Genomic DNA, 27,892 nt, shown 5'->3' with positions numbered 1-27,892 from the left:
TGATGTTTCACCCCCTTGCTGATCAATAATCTATCCACCTCCACCTTAAAAAAATTCAAAGACACTGCTTCCTCCGCCTTTTGTGGGAGAGAATTCCAAAAACTCACTATCCTGAGTGCCAAAAATTCTCATCTCTGTCCTGGGCAATCACTTATTTTTAAAGTGATCCCTAGTACTAGATTCTCCCAGAAGAGGAAACATCCTCTCCACATCTACCCTATGAAGCTGCCTTTTACTCTTCAAAACTCTCAGATGCAAGCCTAGCGTGCCCAATCTTTCCTTATAAGACAATCTTACCATTCCAGATATTAGTTCAGTAAACCTTCTCTGAACTGTTCCCAATGTGTTTACACCCTTTCTTAGGTATGGAGACCAACACTGGACACAGTACTCCAGATGTAGTCTCACTATATAACTGAATCATAACCTCCCTACTGTTATCTTCAATTCCCCTGGCAATAATTGATAACATTTCCTAATTACTTGCTGTACCTACATATTAGCTTTTTATGGTTCATGCACAACGACACCCAGATCTTGCTGCATCTCAAGTGTTCAGAAATCTCTCACCATTTAGATAATATACTTATTTTTATTCTGCCAAAATGGACAATTTCTCACTTTCCACCATTATACTCCATTTGCCAGGTCTTTCACCACTCACTTAACCTATCCATGTCCCTCCTTGTGTCCGCTTCACGTCTTACTACCTTGTTGTCATCAGCAAATTTAGAAACCTTGACTTGGATGAAGACATCAAAGGTGTGTATATAAATTGTAAAAAGTTGAGGCCCCAGCACTGATCCCTGTATAACCACTTGTTAATCTTGCCAACCAAAAAATTACCTATTTATGCCTGCCCACTGTATCCTGATAGCGAATTAATTTTCTACCCATGTTACCTCCTACACCATGAGCTTTTATTTTTCACAATAACATTGACGTGGCATCTTATAAATTGCTAAATCTAAATAAAGTACAACCACCAGGTTCCCATTATCCACAGTGCTGTAAGCTGCACAGATCCTGTTGGGTAGAGACAATTGGTTACCCCCATGGATCTGAGGGGCCCTTTAGGGTCTTGCCCTTACAGCCCCCTCACCCATCATATCATCCCTTCATTCCCCCCCTTTCAGGGGCATGGCCTCCTCAGGACCTGGCCCTTGGCAGTACCAACATGACACTGGTACTGCTAGCCTGGCACCAGCAGTGTCAGGTTGTCACTGTCAGGGTGCCCAGGTGCCAGTGAACTAAGGCCCTGTGCCCAACCATCTGGGAGACCTAATGGCCTCCGAGCCCCGGGAGTGGCACCATACCTGGTCTCCGCTTACAGAGACCAGTGCTAATCAACATCCGGGTCAGGCATCATCTGCGTGGCCAGTGACTCCTGGGAGAAGCGGACTTAACCCAGCCAGACATACTTAGATTAGCCTAATGACTCGTTTAGATATCATTACCTGGATCCCGCCTAGCGAGTGCGTGATCCAGATCGCGCAGACAACATGGATTGGGTGACTCGCGTGCGGTTTTGCGCCTGGTGCAAAGTCCATTTTAGGCCTCTTCTGCGCAATGCACCCGGTGCCACGAGGCGGGAAAATCACACCTGATGTCTAATACCCAAGATTTTCCCTGAGACAGATGTTAAGCTAACTACTTTGTAATTTTCTGCTTTCAGTCTCCCTCCCTTATTGAATAAAGAATTTGCATTCGCTATTTTCCAATCTAATGGAACCTTGTTGAATCTAGGGAGTTTTGGAAAATTAAAACCAGTGCATCAACACGCTCACTAGTAACTTTTTTTAAAGACACTAGGTGACGTCCATCAGGACCTGGAGACACGTCAACCCACAGTTTGCAACACTTTGGTCACTGCCACTTCCCTGGTGATTTTAACTTTCCCAGAGTTCCTCCCTCCCTTCCAGTTCACGATTTATAGATGTTTCTGAGATGTTTCTTGTATTAGGGCGATTTAGAGCCCACAATAGTCATGTGTGGGATTGGCGAACACCCACACCCACAAAGGACAGGAACCTAATTTAAATAGATTTTAATGAATTTAAATATCATTAATTTCCCCTCCCGCCACCACTAAATATTCATACCGTGCCAACACGAGGTTACATCGGCGAGGTTTACCACAGGTTTGACCAAACGGGAATCAGTCGAGGGGATCCCTCCAGGGGCGCAGAGGTACGTTTAGCCCCCGGGAGAAAGAGCAACTTGCCCGGTTAATAATAATAATAATAATAATAATAATAATAATAATAATAATAATAATCGCTTGTCACAAGTAGGCTTCAATTAAGTTACTGGGAAACGCCCCTAGTCGCCACATTCCGGCGCCTGCTCGGGGAGGCCGGTACGGGAATTGAACCCGCGCTGCTGGTCTTGTTCTGCATTACAAGCCAGCTGTTTAGCACACTGTGCTGGTTGGCAGCAAGTTGGCACTGTGCCAAGCTGTGCTGGGGGGCAGTGCCATGGGCAGGCCCTGGTGGGAGCCGGAATTAAATATATAGTAAGGAAAAAAGAAATGGTAAAAGACAGTTAAAATGAAATGGGATGAAAACAAATGGGTCGAGGTGGAGTAGAGCTTCCCATGCAATCGCAGAAGGTGTAATACCTGCCCCTTTACCTCTTCCATGCTTAACATCCCAGGCCCAAAACACACATTCCAGGTTAAGCAATGTTTCACTTGCATCTCTTCCAATTTGATCTTCTGCATTCACTGCTCCCAATGTGGTCTCCTCTATATCGGAGAGACCAAACGCAGACTGGGTGATCGCTTTGCTGAGCATCTTCGGACTGTGCGCATTCAGGATCCTAACCTTCCTGTTGTTTGCCATTTTAACAAAAGACCCATGCCCACATGTCTGTTCTTGGCCTGCTGCAATGTTCCAGTGAAGCTCAACGCAAACTGGAGGAACAACATTTCATCTTCCCGTTATGCATGCTACAGCCTTCCGGCCTGAACATCGAATTTAACAACTTCAGATGATCAGCTCTACCCCACCTCGACCCATTTGTTTTATCCCATTTCATTTTAACTGTCTTTTACAATTTCTTTCTTTCTTTATATATATTTAATTTCCCCCCCCCCCAATCTTATCCACCTTTCCTTAACCTTTCTCCTCTTTGCTGCCCCCTTTCCCTCCCCCATCCCCCACATCTACAGTTCATCCTCTGATGTTAGTTTCTCTGCTGTTTGACCTTTCACATCTTTTGTTCTCTCTGAGGACTGCCATTAGCACTCTTTCCCCTTGGTTTCTGTGGCCATTAGCACCCGGTTTCCCTGGGTTTCTGTGGCTATGACTCATCTTTCATTCTCACTCCACAGTTAAATATTTCCCACTTTCTCAGTCTGTTAGCTTTGACAAAGAGTCATCGGACTCGAAGCGTGAGCTCTTTTCTCTCCCTACAGATGCTGCCAGACCTGCTGAGATTTTCCAGCATTTTCTCTTTTGTCATGGATGGTGGATCCTTCCCTTGGAATTATTCTTTCTTGTTGGAATGTATCAATTCTGTGCATTCTGAAATATCACCTTAAATGTCTGCCATTACATCTCTATTAACCGATCCCATAGCCCAATTTGTCAGTTCACATTAGCTAGCTGTGCTTTCATGCCCTCATAATTGCCCTTATTGAAGTTTAAAATACTAGTTTTGAACCCAATCTTCATTCCCTCACACCAAATGTAAAATTCAATCATATTATGATCGCTGCTACCTAGGGGTAGCTTCATTATGAGGTAACTAATCTCATTTTGTGTTGATCTCAGAAACTATCCACTCTTATTAAATTCCTAATCTAGGCTACCTTTGCCCATCTGATTCTTCCAGTCTCTCTGCAAGGTCATGACTAAGTGTTGGAAAATGGGATTAGAATAGGCAGGTGTTTGATGGCTGGCACAGACACAATGGGCCAAAGGGCCTCTTTCTGTGCTGTATGACTCTTCAGATTAAAATTCCCCAGGATCATCGCAACCATGGGCGGGATTGTCCCATTCGGCGGCAGAGTGTCCACGCCGTCGGAAATGGCGTCGCGTTTCACAACGGCGTAAACGGGCCGCTGGGAGTACCGATTCTGGCCCCTACAGGAGGCCAGCACGGCGCTCGAGCAGTTCACGCTGCTCCAGCCTCCCATCCCGGCGCGAACTGTGTGCCGCAGCAACCCGCGCATGCGCGGTGGCCTCCCTCAACGTGCCAGCCCCGACGCAACAGGGCGCGGGAGCTCAGGGGCTGACGCGTAAGAAAATAGGCCAGGGGATGGAGAGGCCGGCCCGCCGATCGGTGGGCCCCGATCGCGGGTCAGGCCCCATCGGAGGCACCCCCGGGGTCGGAGCCCCCCTCCTCCCCCTACAGGCCGCCCCCCCGACCCTGGGCGCAGAGTTCCTGCCGGCTGCGACCAGGAGTGGATGGCACCGGCTGGACTCTGCCTTTTTAGAGCGGCCGCTCGACCCATCCGGGCTGGTGAAGCGGTGGCCCGGCCGCGTAGAGCAGCCGCAACCAGCGGCGCGCCAAACACGCCGGCACCAATTCTCCTCTCTGTGGGGAATCGTGTGCCGGCGTCGGGGCACGGTTGCGGGGATTCTCCGGCCCGGCACGGGGCTGGGAGAATACCGCCCCCTGTCTCTGTAAAGGTTAACAGATCGTGCTTAATTATTTCTATTTGTGCTGTATCAGTTCAGCTGTTTTGTTTTGAATGCTACAAATACAGAACCTTTAGTTTTATCAGGCCATGTTTACAAATGAGTACAAATAGTGGTAAAGTGAATTATGTCATAGGCCCATACATAGTGCATTATACTAAATGAAGTTATATCGCAATATACAATACTTAAATTATATACCTTTCCCCTGGCCACAAACCTGGTAGGAGCCCCATATATGGCTGAGGTTCATAGACCCATGCATTATTTTACCCCTTTAAATCACCTTCCTAATGGCCTTTCACTGCCTGTCCACCACCAGTTCCACCTATAAAATCTCTCCTTTTGATCAAGCTTTAGATCACCCATCTTTGGTCTGTTACAATACCCTGGGCTAGTAGTTGTCAATTCCAGTTACAATTTTGCCTACTCAATTTTGATTCCAAGTTATCTGGGTCAGACCCATTCCTAGCCGTAATGAAGTAGGCTTTCCCCCAGTAGATTATTCCTATTCTGGATTGCTCCTTGTCCTTTGCCATAATCAACCTAACCTTTTGATACAATGATCACAGTTCACTACTGACACTTCATTTCCAAGAACTAGGTCGAACCTCCTTTCTCATTGGGACTGGAAACATACTGCTCTCGAATATTCACCTGAACACACTCCAGGAACTCTTGTCCCAGGTTGCCTTTTATACTACCATCATCCCAATCCGTGTATCTGATAATATAGTATAACCTTCATAAAGATATATTGATGTTTTGCAACAAAAATAAATCAATCTGTGTCATGTCAGCTACTTTGGTCATAGCATTTTATAGAAATGTATTTTGTTGTTCGAGCTCCTGCATTACTGAACTGGAACTTGAGTAGCGATAATCAAAGAGATGGTGTTACTATGCTAAAGCAAGACAAGAAGATGTCATGAACTGACAAGAGACAGCTTCATTCCAACCTTCCCTTGGGAGTTTTCAACCTTTACCAGGCTGTTCAGGGAGAGGACGAGGCATTGAAAGGTGGTGCAGATATTAATCAATTAAAAGTATTATCAAAAGAATAAATTATCTATTCAAAAGAGTGCTCTTAACTGAAAGTTTGGAAGAAATCTAAAGTGTTATGATTCTGCTTGCAAATGTCCTATATGTCACTAAAGGAAAATAGGATGACAGGCTCTTAAAAGGATTTCCTCCTTGGCAGTGCTTCGACCATCAGCAGCTGGCGCAAGTGGTCATACTTACTCCAGACAGGAAGGAGCAAACGCTCCAACCTAACTCAAACAACCTACAACCACAGAGACAGGAGGTAAGTGCCAAACATTATACCACAGGTCCACTGTGTACAAGTAGCATTTATAGTTTTTTTTTAAATGGAATAATAGTTTGCGAACTTTCTAACTCTTCCATATGTTAAAACTATCTCATTGATGGTCTAAAACTGAGCAGTGATTTTTTGATAAGCTGGCCAAGTAACATTCTGTATGAAAGATGAAGATGCCCTTTCAGGGAAATAGGTTGTACTAGCATCAATGTGGTGATCATAACACAATTCAAAGTTACGATTTAGGGCATTAACAAAAATTTACATTTTATTTTATCCCCTATAGAAGAATATTTAATAAACCTTCTTATTTTCCTTGACACACCTCCTTCATTAACATTGAATTTCCTTTACACCCACATTCATAGTTGTGCCTTAATCAATTGAACGTTGTTCTAAAGGATAGCAAAACTGACTGCAGACAGAATAAACCAAGAGCTTGTGAAGCTGCTCTTTGACTTGTTCAAACTGAAGTTAACAATTTTCAACTACAAAACAGGCACACAAAACTTGTTTTTAAAATACTAGATCATGATTCGGAATCTAACAGGGTGGTGGAAAGTTAGCAACCATGACTCAGACAAAGCCATAGTAAGAAATGAGGGAGCATTTCAGCTTGGTGCACACAGGACATACTGAAGGTTACAACTATTTTAATTTTATCATGAAATTTAGAACATCATTAATGGAATGCATTATGTGAGTACACTGAAATAATTAACTTGTAATCTTACTTAGAGGTCTGACTCATTTAAGAAATTGAACACTGCGCTGTTGTAGCAGGACATACGGAGGCTGGAATGCATTGCACAACACCTGACCAGGCTAGATTGTCTTGCCATTTCGTACATGACATGTGAGTTTTTAAATCTAGGATATGAAAGTAGACCATTGCCTCAAATCATCCCCTGCATTTTGTTTTAAATTGCAGGATAAGTGCACTGCTAAAGAGAAAACAGTGCCCAAGAATACAACTCAGCGACATACTTATCAGCTACTAAAAAGCCATTATAGGTATAAGAATCGCATTGGCCCAGTTTAGGTGCACATAAGCCCATCTCCGCCTTGAAGATAACACTGAGAGCTCACTAATCTTTGATCATGTATCCCCATATAGTTATTCCTCATCGTCAGTCCTGCCTACAGAACCAGTAGGGGTTTAGCCACAATAGTCTTTAAGGACAACCCGCTGCCAAAGCAAGGAGTCCTCTTCTCTCTACCATGGATTGACTTCCATTCTATTACATGGAGCTAATCAATTGAATGGAGATGATGGGGTGGTGACGGTGGGCACAGGGAGTTGTGTAGTGAGGAGCAGTAGGAAGGGGGCAATATTCTTCTACTCCACAGCATTGTGCTTTGATGCTCCAGCACACAGGAGTACCATGGCACTGAGGCATAGCTTAATTATCACACATACCTAGTTTGCTTTAGAACAAATCATTAAAACAATCAAAAACATTTTCAAAATGAAAATAAACTTTCACATCGCTGTGAACCACTCAGTGAAGTAACAATGTCAAAGCTTTCTGAAAAGCAGACTATAAACAACGCTCTTGTTAAAACAGGTCCAAAATCTAACCACATTAAAAGGAAATAAATGCCTCGATATATCTGATGTAATCTTTACAATGAGTTGCAACATGTAGCAATTTATTTTGCTTTTCACCATTCTTCAAGTTCGAAGACTCGAAATTGGGGGCAGATGGGACTTTAACACCACCCCCAGCCCAAAGTAGGTCACCTTCAGTCTCCAGTGCAAAGGACCAATTAAGAACTCTATTAAAATGAAGACTCAGAGATATGCCACCACTTACTGAGCCAGGAAAACAGGGCTCCAGGCATGTGGTGCTCCTGCCCAAAGTTCTGCCTGCTGATGTTGTTTGCCTTTCAAGGGACAAGCAAAGGTTCTACTTCTTACAAGATATGTTAGAAATGGTGGGGATCCTGGTACATTCAGGTCCTTACTGTGAGCATTCCACTGGACTTCCCACAGACAACTAACAAATCCACTGCGGATTTTGGGGGTTGTTCATTTGTGGAGGAGTTGCATTCTCCAAAAATCTACAAAACCATTTCTTCAGTGTAAGCTTTGGATGTTTATAATTCTGATAAAACTGACCCTATACTTTGAAGTTAAATAATACAATAGCATTCAGCGTACAATTCTGATTTAATTCTTAATATGTCTATACTAGAATCAAAGTTTCTGTGAATCCCAGGGTCTTTTAATTCTAGCTTCCTAGCAACAGGTTTACATGTGTTTTTTTAAACATGACATGTAGGCAAGTGCATATTTTGAGAAATACCACAGAAATTTATACATAGAGACTAAACTTCACCTCACAAAATACATATTATCAAATCTCAATGTCAGCTTCTGAATAAGATTCACCTAAGTGGCGATTAGAATAGCCTCTAAATACTAGGTTGGCATTTAATGGGTATTGCACATCCAGACATAGTGATGACCGGTTCAGTATTCCAAGTCAGAAGGGTCTCATTTGGACGCCACACGGCTCTCAATTCTGATTGACGTTTAGGGCAGGTCCTTAAACCCGATGGCTCCTTTCACCATTGCAAAGGGCAGGTGGGGCTCTTCAGCCTTGGGGGTTACAGCTCCCATCCCTCAGAAGGTTAAGTCTGAAAATAAAAGAATGACAGGGGATACTTTTCCCTGGTAAATGGCTGAAGAATCTCATGTGAAATGAAATGAAAATCGCTTATTGTCACAAGTAGGCTTCAAATGAAGTTACTGTGAAAAGCACCTCTTCACCACATTCCGGCAGCTGTTCGGGGAGGCTGGTACGGGAATTGAACCGTGCTGCTGGCCTGCCTTGGTCTGCTTTCAAAGCCAACGATTTAGCCCTGTGCTAAACCAGCTTCGAGTTAGGACATTTGAAAATCTCTATATTGGACAGTTTCTTTTGGTATACTGAACAAATGATTTCAATGAACATTTCAAACAATGTGCTTTCCCTTACTAGCGCAGTGTGGCCCTCAGCAGAGCTTGGAAATACTTTACGTCAAGCACCAAGATTACAACAATCAGGGTTTAAAACCCTGCATTCCTCCATTGTATGTAATTCCCCTTTGTGTCATTAAGGACCACTTTCTCAACTTAGAAATTTTTACAACTAATTTCAAAAGTGTACACATTGTGCTTACAGGGAGCTTTGATGTTATGAATAGAAGGAAAAAAAGAACACTAAAAAGTCAGGACACATTGTGCTGTCCTCCATTTGCGAAGACCTTTGAGGAAGTTGTAAGACTTTATTTGCATTTTTATGAAATAGACAGCTTTCCATCATCCATTCTTCCTGACGAATCCACACATAAAAGCTGTAAATTATAAACTGCAACGGGAATTAAAACGCTACTATTTACAACCCACTAAAGCTATGTCACCATTTATTATTTTTGGACAGGGACAGCGATGGAACTCAGATATCTAAAAATGAAAAAGATCTTTAATCTTATTGATTTTGATCAATTTCATTAACAGAAAATGTAAATTATGTGTATAGTAACCTGGTCATTCACAAATACTACACATTTCATCTGTGAATTCTATTTGTGAATTTGCCAGAGAAAATATATGAATAAGGAAATGAGAAAAACAAACCTAGCATTAACATGCTATACAATGACTTTACCATACACTTGAGGAAGCTTGGAACACCTGTCTTCTGCATTAGACATTGGACCAGGTCAGTATTTAGATGATTCAGAACATGAGCTTGGCTCAGAATGTTTTCCAACAGGACCAAAGCTTAATTCATTAAAATCCAAAGGATGAATACAACAAGTTCCAATAGACCTGTTTTGAGTGTTTGTTTTCACTTGTAAAACAAAAAGTTACAAAACGTTATTACTATTCTTAGCTTGATTTTTATGTTGTTTCTCTATTTTACAACATTTGTACTCACACTCATTTACCTACAAAACAGTATCCACACTTTTAAAATAATTCACTGACTCAGAAGTGCTTTGGAATGTCCTGCGGACAGAAAGGTATGATATAAATGTCTTTTTTCTCTAGGTTGCTTTAATGGCTAGCTATATTAGCAATATAGATTGAAACAGTACCAGATCTGTGCTGTTAACTGATTTGACTTCAATTGCCCATATAGACAAGGGGCAAAAAAAAAAAAAAATTCATATTCAGTCTTTGCACGTGTTCCTGGTCACTATTCAACCACTCCCCAGTTTGACAAAGGGAGAAAGTAAGAGGTATGTACAAGAGCATGGCATTGAGCCTACTCTACCATTCAATAAGATCATGGCTAATCTTCTACACTAATTCCACTTTCCCATCCTATCTCTTGATTCACTTGGTGCCCAAGGATCTATGGGTCTCTGTGTTGAATATACTCAACAAGAACTCTTGGGTGTAGAATTCCAAAGTTTCGTAAGTCTCTGAATAAAGATTTCTCGATTTTAAGTGGCTGACCCCTGATCCTTCCACTCTGATCCCAAGTTCGAAAATTTCCACCCATTGAGGGAAAAGCACCTAAGGCCTGTCGTGTAATACAAAAATTTTAGACACTAAAAATGTCATAACATGGCATTTTCCTTAACAGATGCTACAATCTACTTTATTTCTGGGTTCACAGTAGTTAAAAGTTATGGGTGTTGTACGAAGAGCAGCAGATGCATGGTTGGAACGGTTGAAATGAGACTCAACTAGATCTAAAGTCTTGTGTAAGGAGACACTGGGAGAAATTCTGATATTTATAGTGGAGATGAAGACGAGGATGTAAGCCCCATGACCATAAAGAGCCCCAGATGACAGTACTTTACCAATTTAATTTGTTGGAGTTTTCAGCATTTCAAAAATGAAGATGTACACAAAAGCAAAAAATTGATCAATAGACAAATCATCTAATGGTGTGGTGCAGCATCTCTGCCTGATGATAAACATGATGGAAACGACTAAATTAATATTTCCCTATAATTAGGTATGTTGGGGAAATCGCTACTACTGAGATTTCTCAATGGGGATACATTAACCTCTTTCTACCTAGTTTTCTCTTTACACCCATCATTCCCAGCCAATACCATTTTTAGCCAACCAGAAGGCAAGTCTAAATGGACTAATCTGCAACTTCTAGCTATATTTCACTTAATTCTGCTGGGTTGGTCTTTTAATATCCCCTTTAATATATCCTGGACAATCAAATGTTCGTAACCAGTCATTCAACAAGTATTAACCTTATTATCAATTACACAGACAATTGTGTATTTTCTAACTTTATAAGACATTGGAAATAAAGCAAAATAAAAAATCTACTACTGATATCATGCCAACCAAAGTGATGTAATTTAAATACTGAAAATAAATCCTCAGCAGGTCTTGCAGCATCTCAGGAGAGAAATAAGGCTAGTTTTTCAGGTCAATGATCTCTCGCCAGAACTGTAAAATGTCTCAAGTGTAATAACAGGTTTGAAGCAAGTAAATATTGAGTTCAGAAGGCTGTAAAATACATAGAATCCCTACAGCGCAGGAGGCAATTCGGCCCATCGACTCTCTGAAAGAGCACTCTACCTAGGCCCACGCCCCCGCTCTATCCCTAACATTTTGGAGACTAAGGGGCAATTTAGCATGGCCAATCCACCTAACCTGCTTTTCTTTGGACTGTGGGGGGAAACCAGAGCATCCGGAGGAAACTCACACTCACAGGGGGTGAATGTGCAAATTCCACACAGTCACCAAGGTCGGAATCAAACCCGGGTCCCTGGCAGCAGTGCTAACCACTGTGTCACGGTGCTGCCGTTCCTCACGCTTACACCGAGGTTCATGAGAACAGTGCAGGACACCAAAGAAACAGATCAGACTGATGGCAGGGAGGAGATTCTTAATTCTAATTTTAATTTATACAACAGTTCAACCAGAGTCAAACCTTCAATGAAACACACAACGCTGCAGCATGGGGTCCCAGCTAATAGGGGGGCCCCACAAGGAAAGGTGATTGATGTTTTGGGAACACCGTGGATACACCAATCAGAGCCTTGGTAGCTCTAAATTTGCTGATAAGCTTATTCAGCAGGGAATACCGAACAACATTGGGCTCAGATTGGTGGACTCCCCTGTAGAGTGGGAAAACAATTTGTCAGAAGTTGAGAGGTGGTGGAGACCAAAGAGCAGTTCAGACATGGATCTCCTGAATTGGTGTGAAGTTTCTGCAAAGGTTTCTGGCTTTTGGTCTGGCAGACAGTCAAAAACAAAAGTGAGGTCGCTGACCTAACATTGGGGTGTGAGCCTGAGAAGCCTTCAGCAAGGTGAGGAGGAGACGCTGGCCAACAGCCATCGAAGGTAACAGCAGGAAGACTCCCGACCTTCAGGCCAGGACTGAGGAGAGCAGACAGGCAACCAACCAGATAGCCAGCAGCAACCAGCAACACACGCGGTGGTCGAGGCTCAAAACCCTGTCACCAGAGTGGTAGGTGAACAGAGCAGCAGTTGGGAGGTGTGAAGAAGACCAGGCAAGCTCCAGCGTCGTGTCTCGCGGAAATGAGGCCAGCGGGAGCGGGTTTGAGGTTCGAGGCCCGGCCACAGGAGTGAAAGCCAAGAGCTGAGCAGAGCAGCAGTCGGGAGGTGCATAGAAGACAAGTACCGGTGCCATGTCTCACAGAATCAGAGACCAGCGGCCTGCAGGAGTGGCCACTTGGGGGCGGAGAATGGCACCATTGGGGCTGGGGCATGACGTGATTCTGTGGTTCCTGTCTCCTTGAGATCCATCTGCTTTACTTGTATTTGTTCCATCACGTCTCTTATTTTGCTTTGCACCATTATCCCTTTTTCATTTAATCTCGGTCGACTTCCCTGCCTTCGTACTTGCTTAAAGAAACGTTATAGCTTTTCCCAGTTCCGATGAAAGGTCATCAGCCTGAAGCGTTAACTTTGTTCTTCCCACCACAGATGCTGCCTGACTTGCTGAGCCTTTACAGCACTCCTCAGTTTTATTTCAGATTCCCAACATTTGCAGTATTTTGCTTTTTGAAACAGGCCATTTGGCCCTACGGTAATTTAATATACCATTCTCAAACAGAACCTGTTCAAGAGGGATCTCTAACCTAACCCATTTTATACGTGGCAGTGCAAGAAAACACTACAAATTACCACAAGCAGTATGATCACATATTATCTCAGTGCCAGGGCAGTATTACTTTAAAAAAATACATTAAATTTATTGTTTTGAGACACTGCAGTAACCCAGGCTTTTCCCAGTGTAGGTTTGACCAATTCAGAATAGTTTTGAAAATGCTATGGTACAATGTTTTTTCTGTAAATCCTGACATGCTGAATATATGAAGCCTCTCTGCCCCTTATGCTACTGAAAACGGAAAATCGTCATCAGCCTTGGCCTTCGCACTTAGGTCGTCGGCTGGGTGGAGGGGTATAGAGACGGGAGGTAAGGAGCATAGGGTGTCCCTATATGCGGTCAATTTATTACTGTATAGCATCTCTCTAATGTGGGCAAGATAAAGGAGGTGCTTAAGTCTGGCTCCTTCTCAGGATATAGATTGAACGTGGGCAAGAGGAAGGTTTTTCCAGTGAGCCGTCTGGGGAAAGGAGTTGATCTGGAGAGGCTACCGTTTCGGCTGGCCAGGACTAGTTTTAGGTACCTGGGAGTACGGGTGGCTCATGACTGGGTGTCGATGCATAAGTTGAACCTGGCCACTTTGGTAGAGTGGGTGAAGGCGGACTTGAAGAGGTGAGATGCCCTCTCATTATCCTTGGCGGGGAGGTTTCAGACAGATAAGATGAACATTCTTCGAGGTTCTTGTTTGTGTTCCAATGTCTCCCAATCTTTCTTCCTAAATCTTTCTTTAGTGGGGTCAACAAGTTAATTTTGATTTTTGTTTAGGTGAGTAAGACACCCCAGGTTCGAAGGACTTTCTTGCAGAAGAATAGGCAGTCGGGAGGGGGGGAAAGAGAGAGAGAGAGAGAGAGAGAGAGAGAGAGAGAGAGAGAGAGAGAGAGAGAGAGAGAGAGAGAGCGCGCGCTTGCTGGTATTACCTAATTTAATGTATTAATACTGGGTGGCAAATGCTGAGAAAGTCAGGTGGTTTAAGGATCCGGGGGTCGGCACGAGGTGGATGGAGGAGGCTTCTTGTATAGGTCTGAGTTTGAGGGCACGTGTTTCTGCTCCTCTTCCATTCTCTCCGGCTAGGTTCTCTTCGAGCCCCGTGGGGCAGCACGGTAGCACTGTGGATAGCACAATTACTTCACAGCTCCAGGGACCCAGGTTCGATTCCGGCTTGGGTCACTGTCTGTGCGGAGTCTGCACATCCTCCCCGTGTGAGTGTGGGTTTCCTCCGGGTGCTCCGGTTTCCTCCCACAGTCCAAAGATGTGCAGGTTAGGTGGATTGGCCATGATAAATTGCTCCTCGTGTCTAAAATTGCCCTTAGTGTTGGGTGGGGTTACTGAGTTATGGGGATAGGGTGGAGGTGTTGACCTTGGGTAGGGTGCTCTTTCCAAGAGCTGGTGCAGACTCGATGGGCCTAACGGCCTCCTTCTGCACTGTAAATTCTATGATAATAAGTCTCTCTGAGAATATCGAATCAATTCAGACAGCACTTTTAATTAGGATCTATGTCGCTACTGGTGCCGATCTGTGAGAACCTAGATTTATACTGGCTGGTTTAAGATCAGCGTTTAAGATCTGGGAGAGGCAGGGTCGGAGTGGTTTAGCGATTTGTTCATGGAGGGTAGGTTTGCAATGCTGGAGGAGTTGGTGGTGAAGTTTCAACTCCCGAGAGGGAATGGTTTTAGGCAAGTGCGTAAGGAACTCTTTTTGTTTCCTCGGTTGCCGACGCCTTCACTTATGGGTAAGGTGCTTTTTCTTGAAGAGATAGGGGAAGGGAGGATATCAGATATATATAATAATAATAATCTTTATTGTCACACGTAGGCGTGCATTAGGACAGATGTGAGCGCTACTTGAGGGAACCGGCGAACCACTCATACATGTTTTGGTCTTGCCCTAAGTTAGTTATGTTTTGGCTTTCTTGTTTGAAACAATGCAAGAGATTTTGGGAGTTAAAGTGGAGCCTTTCCCAATGGTGGCGATCTTTGGAGTATCGGGCTTGCCAGGGCTGGAGAAAAGGAAGAGGGCTGATGTCTTGTCCTTCACCTATCTAATAGCCCTGAGGCACGAGTCTTGCTCGGATGGAGGGCACCGGAACCGCCTAGGATTTCAAAATGGTTGGGGGAGTTGTCAGGATTCCGTCATTTGGAAAAGATAAAGTATGCTGTAAGGGGATTGGAGAAGGGGTTTTACTACAGGTGTCTGTCATTCATTACCTTCTTCACAGAACTGGTTGTCGTCAGCAATTGGGGGGTGAGGGGGGGGGATATTTTTATAAAAATTATATAAATTTGTTAAACTGTTTTGTATGTTATAATTGAACATTTTCTGATTTTTAAAAAATTAATAAACCTTGTGCTTTGATAAAGTTATATTCTTTAATAACTAATAAACATTTTACATCAGATTTTATCACAATAAGTATGAAGCTTTTTCACTTCACCATACTTTTTGAAGCCATCTATTAATGTGCCCTTTCACACAACTCCAAAGTGAACCACTTGCCCCAAAGTTGACTGTAATGCCTGTCAATGATACTCTGTGATGGCCTGCTAGAAATTACACTTCTATGAGTTTGTGCTGTCAATGCGTACTCTCTCCTCTTTTCTCAAATAAATGGAATAACCTCCTCCCCTATAGGAGACTCTATCCAATCGCTTAGCCAAGACAGCTGCTCACTGGGAACACTGGACACAATGATAGGCAGCCCTGGAATTTGAACCGGCAATAATCTGATTGTGAGGTATGCACTTCTGCACCAGGTGCCCAATACCGAGCCTATTTTAATGTAAATATTAGTTTACATATGCTTAATGTCCAAATCTCATTATCATGTTGGAATCTGTAGAAAGACAACAGAACAAACTCTGTATTTACAATGTAAGACTTTGCCTCCACGTTCAAACTGGCGAACAGCAAAATCCACTTGGCTGCTCTTCTTTTACACAGTAAGAAGTCTTACAACACCAGGTTAAAGTCCAACAGGTTTGTTTCGATGTCACTAGCTTTCGGAGCGCTGCTCCTTCCTCAGGTGAATGAAGAGGTATGTTCCAGAAACACATATATAGACAAATTCAAAGATGCCAAACAATACTTGGAATGCGACCATTCCACCCCCACTACTTGCCTTCAAACAACCGCGCAACCTCAAACGAACCATTGTTTGCAGCAAACTACCCAGTCTTCCGAACAGTGACCACGACACCACACAACCCTGCCATGGCAATCTCTGCAAGACGTGCCAGATCATCGACATGGATACCACTATTACACGTGAGAACACCACCCACCAGGTACGCGGTACATACCTGTGCGACTCGGCCAACGTTGTCTACCTCATACGCTGCAGGAAAGGATGTCCCGAAGCGTGGTACATTGGCGAGACCATGCAGACGCTGCGACAACGAATGAACGGACATCGCGCAACAATCACCAGGCAGGAATGTTCCCTTCCAGTCGGGGAACACTTCAGCAGTCAAGGGCATTCAGCCTCTGATCTCCGGGTAAGCGTTCTCCAAGGCGGCCTTCAGGACGTGCGACAACGCAGAATCGCCGAGCAGAAACTTATAGCCAAGTTCCGCACACATGAGTGCGGCCTCAACCGGGACCTGGGATTCATGTCGCATTACACTCATCCCCCACCATCTGGCCTGCGAAATCCTACCAACTGTCCTGGCTTGATGCAATTCACACCTCTTTAACCTGGGGTCACCCCATCTCTGGATCTGTAAAGATTTAATCGCCTGCTAATGGTCGCATTCCAAGCATTGTTTGGCATCTTTGAATTGTCTATATATGTGTTTCTGGAACATACCTCTTCATTCACCTGAGGAAGGAGCAGCGCTCCGAAAGCTAGCGACATCGAAACAAACCTGTTGGACTTTAACCTGGTGTTGTAAGACTTCTTACTGTGCTCACCCCAGTCCAACGCCGGCATCTCCACATCATGGCTTCTTTTACACATCACTGATTTGACACCATCAACTTCACAGCTGCCAAAATGAAGTCCAGAGAGGCTTTTGCCCACTTGGTTTAGGTTTTAAATAGCCTACTTGGCATTTTTAGTAGCCGTTTTCAGCATCAACTAATATCATAAATAATGTATTATGTTGCCTTATTTGGGAGCAACCTAGAAAGCAACAGAAAAAACTTTATAAAACTCTGAATTTTTAACCTGCTTCATGCTAAAAACAATTTGAAGGTGCCAGCAGCGTTTGTTTATTTGGTGACCTTGATAATTGGGCATAGGTTAACTAATTATTTGCCAAGCAGACACTGCCTAAAGCTAATGTCAGATGGTTCAATCATACGGAGTTCTACAGAAAACATTTAATATTTGGCAATAAAGTGCTACAAACTCCTCAGTTAGCAACGTATTTTCATTGCTTCAGTCAAAAGTTTATAAATTTCCCTGTAAATGCAAGGCCAAAATATTATAATGGAAGATAAGTTACTTATGATTAAGACTATTATGGATTTGAATAAGACACCTCCATATCTGCTTTCTGTTGAACTGTCCTGAATTTTGAAAATCAATATATTGCAGGTCTTGGCCTTATTTACTATTGGAGTTTCTAAACAATACCAGAATAAGCAATCAGCCCTCCTTTCAGTTCTTGGTTACAAAAATGTACAGAACATACAAAAAGCAATTTTAATGATGTAATTGATCAGTGGTGCCTCCTCGTCATCCTTTGAGCAGCTATGCCAACAATTTGACATTCCGAGACACACCTTTTTAAAATATCTGCAACTTTATCCTCAAGAAGAAAACTATGCATCTTTACAATTCTGTTTCCCAGGTGGAAAAGTCCCGACTATTGTGGAGCCTAAACAGTTAATTAGCAAGTACTATTGATACCTTGTGTTCTAGATCCTGTGCGAGTACATTGGGTACCTTGCAGTCTTGGGAAAGAGACTTGGCAATGAACATTGACAAGAAGACATGGGGTAAAACATGGGATTATCCCAATAAAATGTTTGTATGTAACAGAATGAAGGCGACTCAGTTCAAGATAATGCATCGTTTGCACATTACACCGTGTTTGAGACACAGGCTGATCCTGCTATTTCTCCAATGTGCCTAAAGTGCCTGGTAGTCAAGGGTGATTATGTACAATGGGCAGGATTCCCCGGTCTCCGACGCCAAAATCTCATTCGGCGATAGGCCGGATAATCCCCGTTTGCACCAAAATCAGGAGCGGTGCCATTTTTGCGATGCCCCGCCCCCTCCAAAATGGCAGACTTGCAGAGTACACTGCTTGCCGCACAGACGGCCTCAGGACCTCACCTGAGGCCGAGTTCCGATGGCGTGGGACACGTGTGCTATTTTATTTCGGGAACTCGGCATGGCGACTGCGGACTGAGTCTAGCGCCGCCACAGTTGGGTGGGAGCTGTTCCGCTGGCAGAGAGTGCTTTGCTGGGGACACTAGTGGGGGCCTGGCCAAAGGGGGGCAGTTTTTGGCAGACTGGGTCCGCGTGCAGCCACCGCCATGTTGTATGACGTGGCCACTGCAGGCCGACGCCAGCGCATGCGCGGCCAAGGACCTGGCAATTCTCCAGCCGTATCCATAGCTAAAGTCGAGGGCTTTACACTGCGTGCCTGCTAGCCCCCCACCAGACAGAGGATCAGTGCAGCTTGTGCAATGTTTTTTTGGGCGTAAAACGCCATTGTTCCCACGCTGCCGTCAGCACATAGTCTCCCAAATGGAGAATCCAGCCCAATGTGTATGGTCCTGGGTCAAGATTCAATCCTACTGGTTTGATGTAGTTAAGGAACGATATTTGGCATGATCTTTATTCTAAATTCTGGGCCTTCAATTATTGACACTAACGAAAAAAGGCTACATCAGATCCTAACTTTTGCAGCCTGGAAAAGTGACAAGTATCCGTTGATGCAAAATTGGCATATAGTTATAAACTGTATTCCTATTAAATCATAGAACCATAGAACATACAGTGCAGAAGGAAGCCATTCAACCCATCGAATCTGCACCGACCCACTTATGCCCTCACTTCCACCCTATCCCCGTAACCCAATAACCCATCCCAACCTTTTTGGTCACTAAGGGCAATTTATCATGGCCAATCCACCTAACCTGCACGTCTTTGGACTGTGGGAGGAAACCGGAGGAAACTCACGCAGACTGGGGGAGAACGTGCAGAGTCTGCACTGACAGTATGTTGCGTTATCTGTAAAAATTATAAAACTCGAATAAAAATATATATTTAAAAATATATAATTGACCATGCTCTATTTCACAATCTAAGCAGGTCTTTTGCTAAAGCTCTGCACTTACCTTGGAAAAGCCTTCAGAGGCTGGAGGCATGTCAGCCAGGTGCCTGTTTCAATCTCCTTGGACTGGAGCATAACCCAAAGAGCCCAAGAGTCAAAAACTCCTTAAAGACCAGGCTGACTCTGGGTTTTCATTTCACTTATCCAAAGAAACACTTCTGTGCTCCAGGCTCAGGGAGGAGAGGTTAGTGTAGGGCAGTTATACTAATGCTCAATACCTAATTTGATGACAAAGTTACGCAGAGTCTCAAAAAAGGAGTCTGGTTCACACTGTGTCGATTCAGCACTTGTGTTCAGGTGTGTAAAACTAAATAGTAGAGAAAATCTAAACCTCTGATGTGTAGTTTATCTAATATATAATTTTGACATACCGGGGGGGGGGGGGCGGCAAAGCTCAAGTTTTCAAAAAGGTCAAGTAGAAAGAAATGAGTAAACCAATGTGTGTGTGCTTTAAACATGTATAGGGCGGCTAATTTGTGTTTTAGTGTGTGACTCTGAAAGAGTCATTAGCACATTAAAGGCTGAATCTCCTTTGCAATAGGCAATTTGCAGTGATCCATATAAAAAAAATTATATCCTTGATATTTCAATTGAGGATTACATGGCTGTATATTGGAAAATGAAGAGACCATGGCAGCAGGTGCACACAGCTTTCATTCCCCATGTCACTGTGTTTCTGATCTTCGTTATGGACTGCTTTTCGGAGCAAAGCAGATGTTGTTAGGGAATAAAAAGGAAAATCATTCCCAGATCACTTGCTCAAACCTCCTAGCAACTGATTCAGAAACACAGGAGAAGGTGGGCTGTTCGATGTGACTTCTGAGTCAGAGCATGTATAGTTTAGGGAGATTAGGGCAGGCAGCATTTGCAGATTTCTCTGACAAAACTAAAAATCTTGGAATCTCACAGTATATACTTTTGCTACAGATTAAAAAAATATAAGCCACCAACAACTCAGCTCCATTTTTTCCACATGTGCCCCATATTTTCACAATGCATATTTTGAAAATACACAGCAGAGTGACAGATGGACTAAACAGGATTACTGTAAAGGTCTGTGCTTCATAGACCTTTGGGTTAATGGCCACAATCCCACACTGCGAGGCGCTCTCAGGAATGTGCCAACAGGCTTCACCATACAGTCATAAGACGTGGGTCTGCACCCGCAGTTCCCCACGTGGTGAGCTTGTGATTTCAAATGTTTCAATTTGGGCAGCTGCCAAGTGGAGGCCAGGCACTTCCCCAAAGGAAGGGAATGGGAAAAAAAATAAAAATGCAGGACTGACAGTTCCATTAAAACTATAGCACTCATTGTTTTCACCTGGCCTTTTAATTTGCTGTATGAATATTTCTCAATAGCATTCCATTCCTTTATCTCACTAGGCAGCAGAACAGAACCAGCACTACTATACATGAGCTTTTGAGCTCCCAGCTTTCAATATTTCACAATTAACTACAACTTGCAGCGGAAACAAATAAAAATGTGCATTTTAGCAAACAAAAAATGTCCTAGTCCCTATATAAAAGGGACTTAATGCATTGAAAGATTCTCACTATTTGTAGAATCACTAAAAGCTGTAAAACTGGAGATTCTACTTGGCACTGAGCTAACTTGCACTCTCCTCATCACTTCCTTGTATTCTTGCTTATATAAGTCAAACAACCATGGCAGCTTCTAAGACTAGTTGCAACCGGCACTGGGTTGCCACTAAAAATGTTCCTGAAAATGCTCGTGTCGCCAACAGGAGGAAAATAATATAGAACTCATTAAATGGTGATGAGAACCTAACTGCTCTCTCTATATTCTCAGATTACCTCCAAGCCAAAACACTGACTGCAATTTCCCTTGACTGTCGACAGACCCGCAGACATAAGTCTTCATTCATTTATCTATCCATCAGTTAAAAAACCTCATTCATGTCAGCGATGGAGTCATTTTAAGTTGCATCCTTGCCCACATCCCAAGTAACCAAAAACTATTAAGGTATATGCTTTTAAAACTGCTAATGGTAATGAATTATAGAACGCACCAAGATAACCCGTGAAATACAAGTGAGACTACCTAGAGTATCTTGGCATTCCTTCACAATTAAAAAAAAAGCAACATTTACTTAACATGCTGAATCTTCACTTAAAACAGAGAAAAAAAAAATCAACTTTAGCTACTGTATGATATCACACCAGAATCCTACTTTGACTGAGCCTTTCCAGAGCAATGATATCTACCAGTGACTTCTGGAACCACCTCACAGATTCCCTAGATCACTGCCAAAATGATGATCAATTCAACTATGCCTTGCTGATAAAGCCACAGAGTGAGTTCTCACTCATTGGAAGCCACTAAGCAAATGTTGCTGAATATGAAATCACAATTGAATGCACTGCTTAGTGTGGTTTTTGAAGTGAAATGCTATCTCCCTTTTTAAAGTATCTAATTGCTCGTTTGTGGTTTCTGATGTGGAGAAATTGGGAAGACTTACAAGAAACAAGCAAAAGTAACTTGAAAATAGAGAACTTTTGAAGACATGGACCTTACAAAAACAATGTGCACTCTCTGGCACTGCTTGAAATAAATACAAAGTCAGAGATCAAACATCTCTCATTCCAGTAAAGACTTTTGCAAATACTTCAGTTGTCCCATTATGAAGTAAGCAAGATACCAAAGTTTAATTATTGGCTCAGGCCAGTTAAACAAAATTTACATACGAATAGTTAGAAGCACTAAAAAGGCTGAATTAGACAAGAGCTGCCTTTATTTTCCCTTGATGTAACAATAACTGCCACTTAACATTGTAGTCAATGCAATTTAACATACCTTCAGTTTCTGAAGCACCATTATCAGCAGGCTTAAACTGTGGCCTTGCTGCAGCTAGTGCTGCCATGGCTAACATGGCCCAGCAGACTAAGTAACAACAACCAGGCATCCTGTTAGTGAAGATCCTTAGACCACTGCAGGAACTCCATCTGGACTCTAATCCCATCTGAATTCTTGTGTATAGGCATGAAAGACCAATGTCCTCCTCTTTACTGTGTGGCTCCTCACTTGAAAGGCTGCAGAAAGAAGAATTAGTCTGTCAGTGGAACAATTGTGGAAACTTATTTCAATCCAAAGAGGGATACTTGCAGTTCCAAAAGTGAAAATCATGCTTTTTTTAAAAAAAACTTTGTGACAGCAACTGCACACCCAAAAAATCATCTTCTGTTTAACAGTTATTTCTGGTGAAAATTTACATTAAAGGTACTTATTAAAAAGGATCTACTTTCAAACAAGTAACTTCAACCAGCCGTATAATGGTTTAAATATTGGGTAAATTATTCAAAAAAATCTTTGGTTTCTAATTTTTTTCCATCGTGTCAAACCTGGAAAGCCTGAATCCACACACTGTATGTGATGGTAAAACACATCCCAGAAGAATAAAGTACAAAGAATTCATAAGCAGTACTTAAGTTGTCTTCATTCATTTTCCCTCCTGCATTCTTTCTGCATTGAAGGTTTTTAAGATTTTACTGGAAAATTAGCTTAGTACTGCTGCACTAAACACACCAAAAAATGCCTCCCAGGAATTATACTGTTAAAGCTAATGCATACATTCCCAAGTTTTTTTCCAATTGGTATTGAAGATGCGAATGCAAGGGGACAGTTTCAGTCAATGCGCAGGACGGTCCTCCAGTACAGGCACAAGGTATGTGGGGATTGCTACTGCAAATAAAGCTGCAAAACCAGAGGAATACACATTCTGACCTGAGTCAACACACGAGTCAAAATACATCAACACAGCACCCTTACATAATAGGAAAAACAACTGGTGAAAATAAAATCTATGTTTGAGAATAAATGTCTCTGATGAGAGCTATCTGGCTCCAATCTCTCCTGCAAAAAGATCTACGTAAACCCAATTTAACTCTTTAACAGACACAAAATATTAGGCGTTGTTGATTACAGGGTGTTTGAATAAAACACAAATTTCTGTACTGGTTGTCCTCTAAAGTGACCCGACAGCTTATATGAGTGAAAAATTAATTTGTTCATGCTGCATTACTGTCTATGAAAGTTGCATTGGTGTTCAAGAGTAAGTTACTCCCAGTTCAGTGGACATAACACCCCTAAATACGTTTTACTTGCGTAATGACAACTACACATAGCATGCGATCCAGAATTTAAATCAATATACCAGCAAAAGTAGCATCTGACCATAAATGTTGAGCACACTGCTAAATGGATCACACCCTTAACAAGCAAAAGTTTCAACCAATCTCTCTCCATAACATAAATTTTGTATTCCTGTTAATAAACATTTGGAAGATTGCAAAATGGTATTCAATTTCAGAAAATATTTTTTCAAATATTCTAGATCATTTTACATTAAGTATATTTAAGTACAAAACCAAAATGCTTCACAACTATAGAGCATCTTCACATAATTACATTGTGAACCCTGTAAATGCGATCATTTAGTTGATGGAAGTTTCAGAATTTTCACCATGCTCTTTTGCCCAATGACATTTACCACAAATGTACAGGTTGTCGATTTCGTAGAATTTACAGTGAAGGAGGCCATTCGGCCCATCGAGTCTGCACCAGCTCTTGGAAAGAGCACCCTACCCAAGGTCCACACCTCCACCCTATCCCCATAACCCAGTAACCCCACCCAACGCTAAGGGCAATTTTGGACACGAAGAGCAATTTATCATGGCCAATCCACCTAACCTGCACATCTTTGGACTGTGGGAGGAAACCGGATTCCAGCACCCAGAGGAAACCCACGCACACACGGGGAGGATGTGCAGGCTCCGCACAGACAGTGACCCAAGCCGGAATCGAACCTGGGACCCTGGAGCTGTGAAGCAATTGTGCTATCCACAATGCTACCGTGCTGTCGATCTTTTTCTACAAGCTAGAATAAATTTTACACTGGTCTAACTTTTCACCCAAATGCATCGTCAGAACTAACTAAAGATTCTGCTTTTCTCACTTTAATTTGCAGCCCTTTCAGTGAAAGTGACAGCAAAGTGTGGTGATGAACAGTATCAGATCACAATTCTCAATTGTATAAATATGCCAAAAAATATTACACCGGGCTGTAAAAATTAGTTTTTCCTGCTTAAAAACAGATCGGTGTGTGAAGTGATCTTACAAAGATATGACATTGTGGCAAATAAACAGAAAATCACATTGAGAAAAAAAATGTGCGAGTCTTAAGAAGTACCTCGAGTTGATTACAGCATTGGGCATGCAATGTTTCTCCTGAGTATTCACATATTGGCTCCTTGCAGCAATACAGAAATACACAGCAATCCTTTGCGGAGTTCCTTGCACAGTGAAAGCTAGACTTATTTTGAAAGGGAACTTTGTCTCCCCCCACAGACTACATTGGGGAGGAGCTGTCAAGCTAATTTGATTGATGGCCTCAATGCCACCCGCTCTTCAAGCCATTTCACCTCATCACATACCTGCCCAAATTATTCCAAACATGGGAAAGGCGGCTGAGTTGAGAGAAGTACTGCATTCCTGCAGGCCAAATTAAAAAAATCCTCTCCGCGCACAGTTTGCAAGTGAGCACTTGTTCTGCATCGACTTAATGTCATTTAACTTCATCACAGTCATCTCATTGTTTTTCAGCTTCAGCTAATGTTTTATTTGGCACTGACCCTTGAGGCCACCAAAATGTGGCATTTAAATTAAACATGTAATAAAACGATAAGAAATTTTGGTTTCAAACATTCAAGTGCAATTTCTGGCGTACAATAATTGTCTGCAATCCAACAGTTGGTAGAATTACCTTGACTACTACAGCAGGAATATGACCCACGCTCCCCACAGCAGGCGTGTGCACAAGATGAATTAAAGTAAGGAATGTGGGATCCCTTGGGTTGTCCTCTAGAAACAGGGGTTGTGCCGGGACTACTTAGCTCCAACTGCCATAGGTCTCGGAGGAAATCTTGATTATTTGGGATCAGTGAAAACATGACCCAAACACACACATCCAGCGTGCGGCTCTCGTAGAATGAAAAAAAGTGTCCATTTCGCCAAGCAACTTTTTTCTTATTATACAATAGACAGGAACCTAAACCACAAGTGTTTGCAATCGTCCTGAGGGTATCCCTGTGAGAAAACACCGACGGCAACGATACAGAATCAAGGCAGAAACTGCATCCCCAGCTCTGCCGGATTCACTTCATTCACAAGCTCGTTGCAATCTCAAAAGCCTTCTGGTGCCTGCAAATCTGCACTCCCCTCTCTCTCCCCTCTTTAGTCACTCCCCCTGTTTGTAATCTGAACCTGTTCCTGAACTGAGCTCCCCATCATCAAACAAGCAGAGCAAACTGCCTGTGCCAATCAAATCAGTTTCCAGTAATGTTTAACTCAGTGGGCCAGGCTGCGACTCCTCCACTTCACAGCACGGAGAACTTGGCATACAGTTTGCTGGCATGTCCCCCAACTCAGTTTATTCCCAACACATGAACATACATTTCCAAGACTAGTAGCTGTTGCGTTCAAATGGCAAAAAAATGAACGCAGAAACAGAAAGCAACGAGACAGTGGAGCATTCACTAACATCTACCTATTAGTATTTGGAAAGCAGGGTTGAACAATAACAAGACAGACAGCATTTTTCCCCCTTTAACAGCAATTCAAGGAGTATACTCCTTTAGGCTGAAAGAACAGCAATCAATCAACAGCAGCTCATTTGGCTAAATGAATTACCATTAAAGTAATGCCTGGCAATTCTTAAAGGGATAGCAGTTACACAATGTGAAAAAATATAAAGAGTATTAAAACAATGATCACAAGTAAACAATTCCATTATGAGATATTTTGAGGATGAAAAGCTCATCACAGCAAGCTTGAGGAATCTTTCACACCAGTTATGCTTTTGAATAGAACCATAATCTATTCACTAATTGTGTAAAGTGATTGGCTGCTTTCGAACCCCTTCAAGGCTCTATTGAATGTGAATGGTATGGCTAATACGCCTATTATTGAGCCCCCCAGTGGAGTGTGAATGGACAAATAGACACTACTCAACAGACTTGGGACCAAGGGCAGTAAAGCCATCAGAGTTCAGGCAGCAAAGAGAACAATAGCTTTAAGTCTTAAACAAGAGCTGGGACTGACAAGGACCCCATTCAGTGTATCTTCCCGTCCCCACTCCCAGCCCCCACCACCACCAGGAGGGGATCCATTTTATTTAGTCTTTCGCCAACAAAATTTCTCAAGTTGCCTAAACTCTTGAAAGACCCGAGGGACTTACCTTTTTAAAAATCTGCCATTCAAAATGTTATACTGAAACATCAATAAGCAGCCAGGGTATTAAGGAAAGGGGATAGGTTGAGCGACACTCTCTAATAATGAAGTGCAAATATACTCTGACAGTGCAGGACATCGATTTACCATTTAATTGGGAAGCATTGCCATCACTGTTGAGAAAGCATAAGTAGTGTCTCAATACAAGAAAAATGTTACATTAGTTATCCTCTTTCTTTAATACCTGACATCTTTTTTAACAAGGCAAGGGAACTCTATTCACATCTTTCATCTCCTGTTAGATTTACATTTACAAGTGCCCTTTATTATGATGGATACACGGCTGATATTATATATCTGCATCTGCACTGCACTGCAAGATATCTGCACTGTAAATTCTATGATAATCTATGATATATAACATTTAGCCAGTATCACAATTTTCTCACTTCCTCTACTGTAAACCCGGGATGATGTTTCAAGCAGCACTTCTCCTCTTCGTCTATTCCTTTGCCCAATGTATCACTCCCTATCATGAGCACGGACAGTGAGCGCCAGGCAAACTATTCAACCATCAGAAACATCACAGTTGAACCCAATTTCGTCCTCACCAAACCACCATGGGCGTGCTTAACTGGCAGAGGTCACTGAATACTGGTCAAAAACACAAATATTAACTGATTATTCTCCCTTCAAAATCCCCCAGAGATATGGGGACTAATTGGAACAGTTTTCACCACAAGAGATGGTCAGCTGTCAACATAAATCAGGCATTAACCTGGGACTCTCCTGGATACTTTTACAATGACATCAAAATGAACACGTTCAAAGTACTTAAAGCAAAATATATTCATTTTCATACCAAAATCTTGCATTTCTAACATGGAACACAGATTTGTGACCATATGAATGAAAATAGGTTACGAAGCAGTTTAAGAACCATAATGATATTATACGGAGGTACCTTACATTCCAGTATGCTGACACCTTCTGAGGGAAAAGGGGAGAGCTCGTTTTTCCTCAGCTACAAGTCTACAGCGGCAGAATCTGCATTATCCAAATAGTCAAGTTACTTTGAAATACCCATTCAGCCAATGGTGCCAGAACGTCTGAACAGGGCCTGCTCTTGCACAGAGAAAAAAATACTGTGTCTTTTAAACTGCAATTAATTACTTCAAAGTATATTTGGACAGCATGGGAGTGAGGAGAAACAAAAAGGGAGGAAGCCTTCAAAATGTAAACTATTTCAAAATATTGCTAGTTTGTATTGAGCATGATGTGGTTTCGG

At 42.6% G+C, this 27,892-nt stretch overlaps 1 protein-coding gene across 13 annotated transcripts in view; it reads right to left on the bottom strand.

The window, feature by feature from the left end:
- The window catches only part of LOC140393179 (fibroblast growth factor receptor 2-like), a 240,526-nt gene that overhangs the window by 106,382 nt on the left and 106,252 nt on the right, over nt 1–27,892 (bottom strand). For 8 of the 13 annotated variants that reach the window (XM_072479338.1, XM_072479331.1, XM_072479325.1 and 5 more), the window contains exons 1-2: nt 24,810–24,880; nt 22,174–22,409 (exon numbers count right to left, since the gene is read on the bottom strand). In XM_072479338.1, the coding sequence (XP_072335439.1) occupies nt 22,174–22,409; nt 24,810–24,865 (292 nt within the window). In that variant the 5' untranslated portion in view covers nt 24,866–24,880. Of the gene's footprint in view, nt 1–22,173; nt 22,410–24,565; nt 24,704–24,809; nt 24,881–25,138; nt 25,561–27,892 lie in introns of those variants that run through there. The other 5 variants (XM_072479334.1, XM_072479333.1, XM_072479335.1 and 2 more) reach the window with 3 other exon arrangements.

The sequence above is a fragment of the Scyliorhinus torazame genome, chromosome 16 (assembly GCF_047496885.1).
Source record: "Scyliorhinus torazame isolate Kashiwa2021f chromosome 16, sScyTor2.1, whole genome shotgun sequence".
Classification (NCBI taxonomy): Eukaryota; Metazoa; Chordata; class Chondrichthyes; order Carcharhiniformes; family Scyliorhinidae; genus Scyliorhinus; species Scyliorhinus torazame.
Note: the sequence above shows the minus strand (reverse complement) of the source record. Positions and strands in the feature narration are given on the sequence as shown.